Here is a 15,235-nt window from a genome sequence, read left to right on the forward strand (position 1 = left end):
ATCTGGCCCTGTGTAACCCTGAGATTTTCAAACTTTTCTTTTGCAAGAAACACTTTTTATCCAGTGAAATTTTATGGTGTTCCTCTCATTCAAGTGGGGGTGCAGGTATTAGATCCTGCTACTTGACCTCCTCCTCCCATCTGCTTCGAAATGCACAGAAAAGGAAAGTCCAATGAAGTTAAAAAGGATCATGGAATACCAGGGGGAAAAAGTCCTAGTCTTGGAGTGAGAGTCAAGACAGACTCCAAATCTGTCTTAGCCATAGGACCTGATATTCCACTATTTAAACTCATGCCTGAAGGGGCCTTTTGGATATGGTTATTTAAACTGGTTAGGGACATCTGTTCCCTGGGAAGGATACACAGTAACTAACAGATTCATTAGCAGGAGTGAGTTTATTTAAATAAAACACACTGCTACCAATAGTCACAATGCCCAGAGGAAAATCCTGAGGGCAGGAGACACAAGGGGGTAAATGTCTTTTATCAGGTACTTGAGGAAGGCAAAGAGAGGAGAGGAAGAGAAGAGCTAAGGCGGCACCTCCTTCTCCCACCCTGCCTGCTGTCTGCTTCCGCACCTGTCTGGTTGCATGTTGATCTTTTTTCTGTGCCTCTGTGTCATCTTTCACAGCAGTGTATCTAGTTCCTTGTCAGTTTCTGCCGGTGCCCATCCTTGTGTTCAGGTTGACTCTGCTGATACCTGTCTGCTTGGGTCCGTCCATGCCTATGTCTCAAGTCTTTCAGCACCTGTGCACCTGTTTGCCTCAGAATGTCTCTGTGTCTGCCTAGTTTTGCACACGTGTGTGTGTTTGTGTATGCATGTGCTCTTCTGGGTGTTCAGCACTCCGTATCTGTGACTTTTATTTCAGTAGGTTAATTGTCTCTACCTTTCTGTTTCTGCTTTCAATGCTTTACCCCTCAAGAATGACTAATGGTAGAAGTGGAAGGGAGCTTTCTGAGCTAGGAGGGAAACCTGGTGACTCTGACCGTTCTTAAGACCAGCCCCGAGGCATTACATTGAAATCATGTGTGCCACAGAGCAAAAGGGAAAAGATGCAAATAGGAAAAACAAAAACAGAAAACATTTCTGGTGCCTCTTAAGACCTCAATCTCTTCTTCCATGTTTCTCTACTTCCTTCATCTGTTTTACCCCCACCCATCCTTCCTCTCCCATCCCTTTTTCTTTCACTGTCTCTTTATCTCTTTTTGTTTTATTTTTCTATTTCTCTATATCCCTTTCTTATTTTTTTCTATTGTATTTCTCCCCCTTTCTCCTGTTTCTGCTTATTTTCTTACTATATTTCGCTTTCTTCATATATTTTCCGTAGAAAACACTTTTCTTTCATTCTCTGTTTATCTTTTTTCTCTTTGGGGGGCTGCTTTCTTGCTGTTTTTCTTTCTTTCTCCCTTTCCTCTTAGCTCTTCTTTCTGAATTTCTTTTTATTCTATTCCTCTTATTTCCTGTGTTTCTTTTCTGTTTTTTATTTTTCTTCATTTTCTCTTCCTCTCCCTCTTTTTATCCCTCTTTCTTCATTTCTTTCTGTTTTTCTTTCTGTTGCCCATTCTTCTCTCTGCCAATAGGTTCCTATGTACGAATCTGTCCGTCTCTTTCGTGCTTTGTCTTCCCCAAACATGCTTTAAACATCAGGAGAGAGAATAAGTTATCTTTTTCTGCTCTGGGCTGGACTGTGGGTGGGTGGGGTTCATTACGTCTTCTCACTCACCGGTGGGTGGGGTCATTGCTGCTCCCTGGAACCTAACCCTGTTCCCCGCCCCCAGGACCCGTCTGCAGAGTCACACTGCACTCCTGCTGCTGCTTGCATTCCCTGCACGTCCCATGCAGAGCGATGAGCCCCCAGGTGTGATGGGAGAATTCATCAGCTGCCCGACAGGGCTAACGATTTACTCCTGAGAAATAATCCATATCCGGATAATGGATCACCCTGACTCCCTAACACCATTTGTCTTGGCACTTAAATGGCACCAGAATCCAGGGGCAGAGCCAGGACTCTATCCCAGGTTCATTGGTAGATGAATAGGCTGGAATAATAATGTTAAGGATTATGATAAGGAACGCTTTGCATTTGCATGGTGCTTTTAAACTCTATAAATTTGGAGGTGATTAACCTTCCTTGGCTCATCACTTTTGAATCTGACACATTGTGGACCCTGCTTGTGAATTCAGAAGCAGGGGCTTTTAAGTGACTCACCCAGAGTCATCTAGCTTGTTACTGGCAGAAATGGGAAGAAAACTCTATTTTTCTGACTTCCTGAGATTCTTTCCTCTGAATGCTACATGGCCTTCCTATCTCTGGATGTCATCTATCTGGGAAATGGAAGCCTATACTGAGAGACAGAATACTGTTAGACCTGGGTTTGAATCCTGGCTCTGCATTAGCTAGCTGTGTGACCTTGGGCCAGCTGCTTACTTACTCAGAACCTCAGTGTTCTCTTCTATAAAATGGGGATCCTAATAAACCTTCCGTATAGTACTGTTATGAAGATGAAGAGAGATTATGCATGTAAAGTGCTTAATCTAGTCCTGGCTCATAGTAAAAGCTCCCTGAGTGGTAGCTATGATTGTTACTACTGCCTCTCTTTTTTGCAGGATGCCAAGTGAACTCATACAAATGCATGAGAAACTTGGTCTGGGGGAGGGGAAGAGATAATTGATGAGCCAGCTTCCACAGAGGTGTCCCTGAGGCCACTGATGGGGGAAGGGACCTGGAAGGATGAATTCTGATGGCGGGAGGAGCTAAGGATTCTACTTAGGCTGGAAGGACTGGCTGGTTCTGAGAACAGGCAAAGAGAAGGAAGGAAGTTGGGGATTGGCCCTAAACATGTCTCAGCAGCGTGTTGCTCACCAGGATCAATTGCTGGCCTTCAATTCCAGCCGGCTAATGTTCCCCTTCTCAGGGTCTCAGCTGTCAGTTTCCTGGGGAGATTCCCTTCCTCAAAAGCTAGACAGAGGACTTTTTTCTTTGGAGAATACTGAAGCCATAAAGGTATTGTGGAAGGCCAGTACAAACTAAAACTAATGAAATCTTGTGTAGGACCATTTTGCATAAATGGAAGTTCATTGTACAAATGTAAAAATGATTATTAATACTCCCAATAATAACAGTAACAATCAATCTTCAGAGCTTGTTCTGTGGAGTGTGGCTGCTAGAGGTTGACACATCATCTCAGATGGCGAGAAACATCCCTAGGGTCCACCTGCATGCAAAATCAGCCCGCATTCCTCTCCTCCTTTCCTGAGACCTCATCCTCCCAGAGTCACACAAATAATTCAGCCTTCAGTGAAATGATTCTGACGCTATTGAGACTCCCTGGAGAATGGATGCCATGCGGAGGCGAGTGTGGGCTCCTGACTTCAAGCTGCAGGACGGCGAGGAATTGATACATCTCCTAAGCACCAAGGGCTCAACTCCTTTGGAGATGAGAAGGACTTTGTCAAAGCCTGATGGTTTATTAATAATTCTCTCAACCGAAGAGAGCTCCGTGCTTATCAATTGACAAGTATTTAGTGAGAACCCTCTGTGGGGGATCTAAAGAGGTTTGACAGAGCTGACAATGTGGTCGAGGAGACAGACCACAGACATATAGAGATTATTGACAATACAAGGCAGTCCCTTCAACAAAGGGATGCAAGCAGCTGAAGCAAAGTGGAAAAATATAAGATAGTTAGGAGACTTGACGTCACTTAATCTCTCTGAGCCTTGGTTTCCCTGTCCTCTTGGAAAGGTAGCCTAGTGGTATTGAGAAAACATTAATTTTGGAGTCAGACCAACCTGACTTAAATTTTCAATTACCTCAAAAACTAGGGGTCCTTGAACAAGTTACTTAACTCCTATGGGGTGCAATTACCTTGTGTATAAATTGGGGTATAATAGTAGCCCATACCACATAGGGTGATGGTGAGGATTAAATGAAAGCACACATGTAAAGCACTGAACATAATGCCTGGCACCCGGTAGGCACTCAATAATCAATTCCTATTATGATAATATGCAGGGGGAAAGGCAGGGAGTGTTTGGAAATACAAGGGTTTTATTTTCCTCTTCAGCTCTTTATATGCCTGACATTACATTTCAGAGGAATGCAAACTCAAAAAGAAAACTTATATGTAAACAATAATTATAATACTCTGTGATACCTTTTATATGCCTCCCCGGTATTGCTCACTAAATTTGGTATGATCAAATTTACAGAACAATGAAATAGCAGAGGAGGTAAATTATGTATTCCTTGTGGTCTTGAGTGCCTCTCTGAGTTTCAGTTTTCCCATCTGTAAAATGTGGCTAAGAACACCTACTTCACAGGGCTGTTGTAAAGATTAAATTAAAATGTGTATAAAGCACTTGGCACAGAATAGACAGAACACAAATGTTGGCTCCATTCCTCTTCTCTCTTTTATAAAAATGAGAATAATAAAGAATCAACCTCCCTGGGTTATTATAAGGGTGAAGTCAGGTAAATATGCAGGAAATGTTTGTAAACTGTAAGACCCTAATAACAGGCTTTACGGAACATTTGTTATATACGAGACCTGTGCAATTAACAAATGTTAATCAATTAGGTAAACACTAATTAAGTGTCTCATATACACAGGACACTGTTTTAGGTGCTGTGAGTGATACAGAGATATCAGAGGAATTAAGGTGGGTGAGCCCCTCCACACAAGAACAGAGCAGTAAGGACATGAACTTGAGAGATGCTCCCATTTAGGGTACCAGAGGAGAATGCAGAGCCAGAAGGAGAAATCATTGATAAGAACACTAGTATAGCACAGTATCCTCAGAGCCAAGGGAAGGGAGAGTTTCAATAAATAAGGAGGGATTCACAATGTAGCATTCCACAGAGAAGGCAAATAAAATTATGACACAGATGTGTCTCTTTGGATTAGGACTCCAAAAAGACATTGGTGGCTGCAGTGATAGGGGTCTCAGTAGAGTGTGTGTGTGTGTGTGTGGAGATGGGGCAGGCACCATCTTGCTGTGGACCAAGGAATGAGCATATGGCGAGAAGTGAGGAGAACAAGTCTACACTGCTCTTTGAAGGTGTTAAGGAATAAGGCTGAGAAAAGGAAGATTGGATGATAGCTGAAAGGGGACTCAGGGTCAGAGAAGGGTTGTTTTCATATAGGAGAGTTTGAATGTCTTTGTGGGCTGTGGGGAGGAAGTCCATAGGGAAAGAGGAGATGAATAAGAAGGTTATTATGAGAGAGGGCTATTGAGCAGGCAGAAGTCTGAGACATGAGATCTGGCAGGTACAGCTAACGGAAGAGGGACTTTTTAAAAAAGTATAGTTGATTTACAACATTGTGTAGTTTCAAGTATACAGCAAAGTGATTCAGTTTTATTTATATATGTTCTTTTTTCAATTCTTTCCCATTATAGTTTATTACTGAATATAGTTCCCTGTGCTTTATTTTATATATGGTAGTGTGCATCTGTTAATCCCATACTCCCAACTTATCCCTCCCCCCTTCCCCTTTGATAACCATAAATTAGCCTGGGTATGTATCTGGAAAAGATGAAAGCTCTAATTTGAAAAGATACCTGTACCCCAATGTTCACAGGAGCACTATTCACAAAACCAAGACATAGAAGCAACCTAAGTGTCCATCAACAGATGAATGGATAAAGAAGATGTGGCACATATATACAATGGAATATTACTCAGCCATAAAAAATGAATGAAATAATGCCATTTGCAGCAACATGGATGGACCTAGAGATTGTCATACTGAGTGAAGTAAGTCAGGCAGAGAAAGGCAAATATTAGGTGGTATCACTTATATGTGAAATCTAAAATATGATACAAATGAACTTATTTACAAAAGAGAAACAGACTCACAGACACAGAAAACAAACTTATGGTTACCTAAGAGGGACTTTCAATCAATAAGGAAAAAGGGATCATGGGGGAGCAAATGCTGCCAAGTTGTCAAGGGGACTGAGAACTGACAAGGGGCCACTGCATCTAGCCTTGGGAAGCTACGAGGGCCTTCAATAGTGGGCATGGAATGGGAAGAAGTAAAATAGTGAGTGGAGGCAGAGACCATCCATTTGAGAAGTTTTGCAGACCCAAGAGCAGGTAGAGAAAGGCTGACGGAAAGAATGTGTCTTATGGTGAAGGTTGGGATGTGTGTAGGCAGAGGGAAGGGGTCAGTGGAAAGGGAGCAGCTGAAGGGACAAGAGAGTGAGAGTCTCTGCTGGCTGAGGTGGCAGCAGCAGGAGGGGCTGAGCATCAGTGAGGAGGGCCCCCGAGAGGGCCCTTCCCACTTTTGAAGTGGGAAGGAAGAACAAAAAACCCAGAGAGGCCAAGGTTCTGCATTCAGTCCTTGAACCTGGCCTTGGACATTAATATCACCACTCCTGACCCCATACCTTTCAGGGCATCTCTCTATCATTGAGTAGATTTGAGGGACAGTCTCTGAGGATAGCAAGGTGTGTGTTGGTGGATATACTGGTAGCTCTCTCTCTAGGGAGGCAGAAGAGAGCCATAGCCCCAGAGCATGGCCCAGCCAGGAGAGCCAGCCATCTATGACCTATACCCATGCCACACAGTCTCTTCGTTCCCAATTTCCTCCCTGAAATCACCACCCCGGAGCCACTCTTGAAAACAAAGTCAAGGTCCACAGTCGCTCAGAGGCTCGAGTTTTCCTGTTATTCTCTAAGGCACTGGGGGACCAGAGCCTGTTGAATGCATCATATGGCTTTACTGCCACTTGATCTGGCCCCCGCTAGGACCCCTCCACTCCAGTGTGGCTGTTCTCTGGTCCTAGGCAGTTATAGCTCAGATAGCCCCTCTTTTCCTTGTCCCTTAACTTACAGTCTGACAAGTCTCCTGAGATTTGGAAGGTGGACTGGCAGGGCAGTTATAAGCCCTGGGTGCTTGAAAGTAGGAGAGGGTTCTTGGTCCCAGCAGGCAGGAGAGAGGGGCCTTGAGTATGTGGCAGACCCAAAACAGCTTGGAAGATAAGGTCAGCCTTTAGCATCTTTAGTTCTGAGGCCAGGTCTGGTGTTCACATACCAGCCCCCACAGTGCCTGGGATGTAGGAATGCAGGGGAGAAGGACAGACAACTCACTAGCTAGGGAAGACTGGGCTCTGGAGCTAGCCCTGAGTCCTTAAGACTTGAGTTGTCCCAGGATTGAGTTATAGCGAAGACTTACTTGCATTGACAAATGGCAGTTAACAAAGGAGGTGATTAGAAGTGAGAGAAGCTACAGTCTCAAAAATGTCAGCGGTTAGTGTGCAAGAGAATTTCTTCATTGAATTTTCCTCTGCCTTTTCTTCCCTCCCCTTTTGCTCTTCTTCCTTCTCCTGTGCTCTCCTCCTGCTTCCTCCATCCACCCCCACCCGCAGCTACTGATGTGATTTCTCATGATCTACAGTCAAATGCCATTAATCCCGACAGGCTCACGAGGGTCTAGCTAAGCTGTCTGATGAACCAATCCTGTGAGCAGACAGACCAGGGGAAGTGGCAGGCAGACCACCCCCCCACCCCGCCCCCTCAGGGTAATGGAAGCTAAACCAATGAACTAGAGTGGCTGCCCCGAGAATAATCAATAAATCACTCGGGGTCCGAGAGAGGTGGAAAACTCCCCAGCAAACAGTGCTCAGGACATATTCCATGGCCTCCTCTTCCGTGAATGTTCATGGCGCACCAGCCGCACAGGCCTGGCCTAACTCTGCTTTCAAGGTGCTGCTCCCAGATTCCGCCTGGCCCATCTTGGTTTCAGAGGGAGGTCATTCATTCCAATGGGATGTGGGCTCTGCTCCCAGTGGCAGGGACTGTTGTTGACTGAAAATCCCCCAAGTGCCATGCTGGTCTGAAGAGAGCAAGCCCTGGGATGGGCAGATGATCTTTCAAGAGCCCACGAATCCAAGGTGAGATGACAGTGTGATGTAATGGACCGAGCCCTCGACTAGGAGGCTGGACACTTGGCTTCTAGTTCCATTTCAGCCACTAACTTGCTCGGCGATGTTAGGTAAGTCACTTTCCCTCCCTGGATCTCAGTGTCCTCCCTGGGACGTGAGGAGGTTGGACTGGATTATCTTTAATGACATTTCCAACCCTGATAAGTGAACCCTGCAATTTAAAAAACAAGCAAGCTATTTTTGGAAAAATTCCAGCTCTGATTAGATTGTGGGGGGACTCTTTCTCTAGGGCTTCCATTTAGCTGTAATTGCCACAAAATCCCTCACCTCAAACTCCCACTCAGTACACGCAGCCATTTTCCCACCACTCAAGTTCCATCTAAGACATCAAAACCAGTCATGGGTCCAGCCTGTCCCTCCTGCTGAGCTAGTTCTGTGCTTGGGGCTGAACTAGACTGTGTGGCATTCTGAAGGAGTCCCTGTGGGAGGGGATGTGCCACTGACCCCCAGATTTTAGCATAGGCAGGTGGAGTGGCTAACTAGGTTGGAGAGATTTCCCCCAAGTTTATACTTTCAAACTTTTTAACGTACAGTAAAATTGAAAGAATGACACAAATATTTGTACATACCCTCATTAATAATTTGCCGTATTTGCACACTCTCCCTTCTCTCTTTCCTTCCCCACCCCCTCTCCTATATTGTAGACGTGATGGCACTTCACTTGCAGATACTTCAGCATATATCTCCTAAGAATAAGAATGTCCTTTGCCGGGAGGCATTTAAAGGACCCTACGATGCTCACCTAGGGGAAAGGCTCCAGTCTCTAGAGTCCAAAGGAGATCAAAAAGTATATGAGGTCTAAAGACCAGATTTAAATCTGCATATGGGTAGTGTGAGAAGGAGCTAAGCACAACAGAAGGAGGCACGAACAGTGGTCCAAGTGCAGAATGACCTTGGGCAAGTCACTTCCCTTTCTTTAGCTTCACTTTCTTCATCTATAAAATGGGGATTGTGCTAATCTCTCTCCTGCCAATCTCCCAAGCTGTATGAGGCTCAGATGTGAAAACAGCTATGAGAGCACATGGGGACCTGCCACACTTAAACATTTAAGGGCAAGTGATTTACAGAGATGACCTTCAGAGCTAGTAAAGAGCAGGAGCAATAACTTCCCTGGCCCCAGTCCTGGATGCCTCTGGTAACACATGAAGTCGATAGTCCCCCAGCTCAACCCCCAAACTCTTGTTACTGAAAGCCACAAAATTTTCATTTATAATGGAAATTTCAGTGGCTCACATCTTTTGCAGTTTTTCAAAGGCATAAACACTCACCCCAGTTCTTTCTAGTTCTTTTTTCAGATAACTCCATTTTCTCTTACTGATTACGGCACAAAACTAAAAGATTACCTCTCTACTTTTTCTTCTTCCTGACATTTTCTTCTGTGCTCCCCCTTATTTCCTACTATTCTGCCCCACCCTGTCGAGACTTCTAAGACGTAAAGAATTCTATCATCCTAACTACCTTAGCTCAAAGAGCAAAATGCTTTACAAAATTAAGTGAGCATTGGGGATTTTTAACTTGATTTTATCTTTTCATTCAACCAGAGGGATATATGTGTGGGAGATGCACTTGTCAACTAAAAGCAATTTCTCTGCCTCCTTGGGGACCAAAGCGTAATTGTAGCTCTGTCTTCCTGGTGTCAGGATGAAACTTGCATTTTCCTGAGTGGTGTCAGCACGCTGACAGACAGCTCCTGGGATCTATTGAGGGGTACTGGAAAAGAACGGGCAGGGGGGTGAGAGATCTCGAGGCTGGTCTTGGCTCACCTCTCCTCCCCTGGGTGACTTTGGGCTAGTCACTTACTGTCTTTTGCCTCAGCTTTTCTAACTTAAAAAATGGGAATAATTTTCTCCCATTTCTACCTCACAAAGATGGTGCCAGGACCTTGTCAGGCTTTGGTGATACGAAAATGCTTGGAAGTAATAGAGCTGTGGGGAAAAAAATAAAGTGCTGCAGAAGCAGTGTATCCTAGGAAAGCTAAGTAGCTGCAAAGGAACTTCAAGTTTTCTTGGTACAACTCCACTTGAGAAATGAGGAAACCAAGGTCTTTCTGAGGTTCAGAGAGGTCTCAAATGGTCCCCCATGATTTTGCTATATGTTCACCATGAGCCTAGACAAATCCTCCCCAAACAGAAAAGCAGAGAGGCAAAGTCTTGGGGTTCTAAGGCTTATAGCCCCCTTTAGAGAACATATATGACCCTATACACACCATGTGGACCTTCTGATAGGACTCCTCAAAAGGGGGTGTTGGGAGGCAAGCTTGCTAATCTCCCAATTCCTTCCATGGGCCTGGGGGTAGTTACCTTTGTTATCTCACCCCTGAAATTGCAGAGACCTTCATAGCAACCTGCTGAGGAAGTTGGGCAGGCGGACAGGGACCCTCATTTCATAGAGGAGGAGTCAGGGGTTCAGGTTGGGAAGCAGACATACTTGCATCCATTCAGTCAACATGCCCAGCCTCACTCCTAATATTTTAGCTTTAAATGCCATACTCTTTCCACGGTGCTTCCACTGCCTCTTGCCTCATGTAAGGACCCCAAGCAGGGAATCCAAGTGAGATAACCTGACTGAAAAATGCTACAAAGACATACACAAGGATTCTTAGAAAATACAAATGAGTGACCTTTATGGTGTATGCTCATTTTGAATGCCACTAGACCCTATCAGGAGTCAAGTTTTGAGGTTTGCTCAATTTCTCATGCTACATATTTACCCATACACCCAAAGGAAGTAGAGTGGGGTTAAAGGGATCAAGTTCTCCATAGGGCTGCCCCAGTGTTCCTTGTAGCTGGAGTGCAATGGGAAGAGACAGTGGTGGAGGGTTTTCAGGGAAAGACTTCTTTCCTCTATACTAGAGTTTCTCTAACTTTATTGGGTATAAGAGCCCCCACGGGGAGCTTGTTAAAAATGCTGTTTTCTGGCCCCCATGCCCAGAGATTCTTGTTCAGTGAATCTGGAGTGGGAGCAGGGGATTTGCATCATTGCAGCACATCCCAAGTGATTCTGATGCAGCTGGTCCAACCATACTTTGGAAAATCCTGGTCCATGACAAAGTTTACAGGCCTTTGATGCTTGGAATCCCATTTAAATAGCAACTGTCTGCCTGGGTGCCAACTACTTTTGAGCTTCAGGAAAAAAGGTAGAAGGTTTGAAACCTTTCTTCTCAAAGCCAGCAAGCCCCCAGCTTGACTTTATCATCGTGCCTTCTTCTTAGCTAGAATATGTTTTCTTCCTGCTAAAGACTTCATGGCAAACAATGACCTAAGTTAGGAGCAGTGTGCTTGGCTTTTAACTGGAATTGCAATGAGACACCCTTAAGAGGCAGCAAGCTGTCAAGCTCTAGGGTGAGGGCATATATACCCAGTGTGCCCCTTGTACACCTTGGTGTGAGGGGTTGCAGGTCCAGGCTAGCAGGTTCTTGGTTGCTCAGTTGGGGTGCTAAGGACCTCTGAATTCTTGGAAAGGAGATACCATAACGGGTTATGTGGCCCTGCACAGGACAGGAGTTCTGCATTTTACTCACAGACCAACTTTTAGCTTTTTCTGGGTCACCAAAGCCAGGCCCAGTGTCCTGTACCAAGAGAACAATCCCAGCATAAAGGCCCCAGTCTTTCCCTTACCTAACCTCATCCTTTATTCTGTGGACAAGGTTATAGTTTTTCTCCTATCAGTAGCATTTTCTAACTCCAGAAAAAGACATATAGAAAAGTTGGAAAATACTAAAATATGAAAATAATAAAACAGTTTAAAATTGCCCATAATTGCATTGCTTAAACAATCACTACTAAGATTCTGGTGTGTTTCATGTTAACACTTTTGTTCTATGTATAAGTTTATTATTTATTTGAACTGTTTATATAATAGTGTGCACACATTTTGCATTTAGATTATTTTTCACTTAAAATGATCATAAATGTTTTTTTCAGATTATCATATAGGCTTCCAATTTATACATTTAAAAATAATTCATTGAGTGAATCAACGTTATATACATAGCTCAATATCTTGCACACAGAGGACATTTCATAAATATTTGTTGAATGGATGGATTGATGGATAAATGCATTCCCCTATTATGTGACATTAGTTAAGGGTAAATATTTTCAAAGGAAACAACACTAAGTAATTAAGTGGCAGAGGAGGTAGGTCAAAGAAAAAGGAGTTGGGGAGAACTGCTAACTTGACTGCTAAATAAAATTTTTTGAGAATTCTGAACTCTATATTTCCCTTTTTCTTTTTTCGAAACGAGTAGGCTTTGGTTTGCCAGGTGCTTGTTCACAACTGTTAATATCCCCATTTTACAGATAAGGAAAACTAAGCCTCAGAGAGTTTAAATAATCTTCCTAAGATTACATAGCTAGTATGTAGCACAGTTGGGCTTCCAATCTAGGTCTGTGAGCATCCTTAGCTTTGTTCCTTTACTACATCACACCTCCTGCAGAAAAAAAAGTGACCAAGAGGGATAGTGGTCATGAGTTTGTACTTTAGGTAGAGCTATTTTGGAAGCAGAGAAACTTCAGTTACTGAGGGCCATTGGATTGGACTGGGCAGGCAGCCTTTATGCCATGAGGGAGCCCCCCGAAAAAATCTCATTCAGCTGGAAAAAAAAAGAAACCCATTGAGACCATTACAAAAGCTGGTGGTGTATACGCTCATGGGAAGAGGTAAGGCCGAGATTTCAATATCCAGAGCCAGAAACTGGACATTTCTAGATGTCAGACTTGTTTGGCTTGGATGACTGGGTATTTGTACAGCAGAAATTGGTAAAAGAGTAGGTCTGGTGAATGTTTGTTGACTCTGATTGCTTTTAGAAAACAGAGAAAATTGGAAATGATTTAGAAATTGGTGTAAAGGCAGAGAAGTACCATGTTTCCCAGAAAGGAAGGAAAATGAATGGAAGCCCTTTAAACTCTAACTACAGCTCTGCTTTGCTAAGAATTGTATGGTGAAGTACGGGCGATTTTTTCATTTTACGCACCCCTTTTGCTGCATTAATGCTAATATCAGTGGTTAGCAAAGCAAATGTAATAACTGCTCTCCTCAAAGGACTTGTGATTGCAGCTTCCACTCCTCAAGCCTGCAATCGAGCTGTTGGAAGAGGATTTTGCATATTACTCTCTACCTCCTCACTAGCGTTTTGACCGACAGAGTCCCATTTTCCCAGCGGAGAAAAACAAGGCACAGAGTCATGTTTGTACAACTGCCAATGGAGAACTGGGGGAGAAATTAATTTGGGGCCCTGAACTTGAATAGAAAAGGAAATTTCGATTAGAAGCCCTTCTTGCTCAATATGGTCCATCTCTGGTGGCTGCTTCTACTGCAGGATTTGGAGGTAGGACTTGTTTACTACCACCAGATCCCCCAAACACTGAACCTATAATGGTATGTGCCTCCAACACAGTACCACCCCCCACATTGAAATATCAAATATCAAATTCTTTCTAAAAATAAAGGTTGGTGCCCCTCCTATGCCTGAGCAAAAGCATAGGCGGTGGAATCCGTAAGTCAGTGGCAACTGGGGTGCACCCCATATTTATACACATTTGACACCGTGTTCTTTTATCTCAGTTAGGGATCAACCCCCTCAAAACAAAAGTTCCCAGGCAGGACAGCATCTCCCTCTTCCCCAAAGGATCTGCAGGGCAGGAACATTAAAATTACTTTCAACTTTGGGGCCCCTTGGGGAGCAAAACTCTTTTCTCCTACTCACATTTTTGATCCTCGAGAACAGAGCTGTGACATAAGACATCACATCTGGAGCTACTCACAGCTGAGGTGATGCCTCCCCTAAGACAGGGGGTCCCCAAGGGCTGAGAAAGTGCCTCCCCTTCCGGTTCAGAGCTCCTAAGGCAGACACCACTTCCCGCCTAGATTGGGCCTCCTGAAGGCTGAGATGATGTGTCCGCTAAACGTGGGGGTTTCAGGGCTGGAATACAATCTCACCCTCAGATCTGAGGCTCCCAGGGGCAGGTGCACTATCTCGCCCTCAAATACCAGCTTCTAGGGGACAGGCTTGCTTTTACGTGCCAGAGTAGGGCTCCTGGGGGCAGGGGCCTCCCTTCCCTCTCAGATTCGGGGCTCACCAGGGCAGAGATGGCGTCTCCCCTCAGACTCTGGGCTCCCCGGGGATAGTGGCACGGTCCCGCCCTCAGAGTCAGGGCTTCCCGGGGCAGGAGCTGTATCTCGGCCTCCCTTCGCGTGGGGGAAAGGGGCTGCAGGACCAGCGGCCTCTTCTCCGGCGGGAGGGGGGGGCTCCCCTGAGGCCCTGCCCCCTTCGTGACAAGCCCGAGGTGTCCGGTGACCGAAACACTCTTAGCTGGGTGCAGGGTGCGGCTCAGGGCGTGGTCACCGGGGGCTACTTAGGGTAGCTGGCGCGGGGGCCAGCGCGGAAGCCGGCTGCGAGGCTGCGGCGCCGAGCGCTGGCCATGGCGTGGATGCTGGACTGCCTTTTCGCCTCGGCCTTCGAGCCCCGCCCCCGCCGTGGTGAGTGGGGCCCACCGAGTCCGGGGGCTGGGGTCCTTCGCTGAGGCTGCAGGCGGCTGCAGCCCCGGCCAGGCGCCCTGGGGCTTGGCTCGCCGTCCCTTCGCCTCCCTTCCCGCTGGCTTTTAGCTAATTGTTCCTGGCTTAAGGACTGCCCCGTCGAGGCCCCGCATAAATCACCGGCTTTGCCGGGAACAGCGAGCAATCGCGCTAATGGCTCGCGGGATGCGGGTCGAGCGCGGGGGCGGAGTCGCTGGCTCAGCCGTCCTCGGGGACAGCTAGAGAGTCGGGGCCAGACGCGTAGGAGCACAGTCCTGAAACCCAAGGGCCCTAAAGGCCCAAGGATGAATGTCCCTGGCCGGGCAGCTAGGGCCCGCGAACCCTGAAGATGGAGGTGGGGGGATCCTTTTGCCTTGAAGCTTGTCCAATCTTGTCCCAATCTCAACTACCGAATATCGACATGGGTCCCTCAGAGTCATCGAATTCAACCCCTTTATTTAAGAGATGGTGACATTGAAGGCCAGAGATGGCAAAGGCCTGCCCAAGGTCATACAAGGAGTTGGCAGCAGATCTGGCTCTGCTGAGGGCCTGCCAATTGCCCACTGCCCCAAAGCTCCCAATGGCAGAGGCCTGGGGTCTTTAGTCTGGGTCTTCCCTTGGGTACTTTGATATCAATGCTGTTTTCCCTATCCTTGCGGAGTTGAGGACATAGGTGTGTGAAGGATCACAGCACCACTGTGATACGTGGGTGGCATTTCACCCCCTTCTTGGAAGTGCTTCTATAAAGTACGTTTTGGAAACTGATTATTTA

At 45.7% G+C, this 15,235-nt stretch overlaps 1 protein-coding gene across 5 annotated transcripts in view; it reads left to right on the top strand.

The window, feature by feature from the left end:
• Positions 1-15,235, top strand: part of ARHGAP36 (Rho GTPase activating protein 36) — a gene marked incomplete at its 5' end in the record, with an annotated part of 154,607 nt that overhangs the window by 109,196 nt on the left and 30,176 nt on the right. Inside the window, one exon of one of the 5 annotated variants that reach the window (XM_082681785.1) lies at positions 14,370-14,427. The exons of the other annotated variants lie outside the window; for them this stretch is intronic. Within the exon in view, the coding sequence (XP_082537911.1) occupies positions 14,370-14,427 (58 nt within the window). Of the gene's footprint in view, positions 1-14,369; positions 14,428-15,235 lie in introns of those variants that run through there. 5 annotated transcript variants of the gene reach the window in all.

This window comes from Grampus griseus (assembly GCF_964374135.1).
Source record: "Grampus griseus genome assembly, chromosome: X".
NCBI lineage: Eukaryota > Metazoa > Chordata > Mammalia > Artiodactyla > Delphinidae > Grampus > Grampus griseus.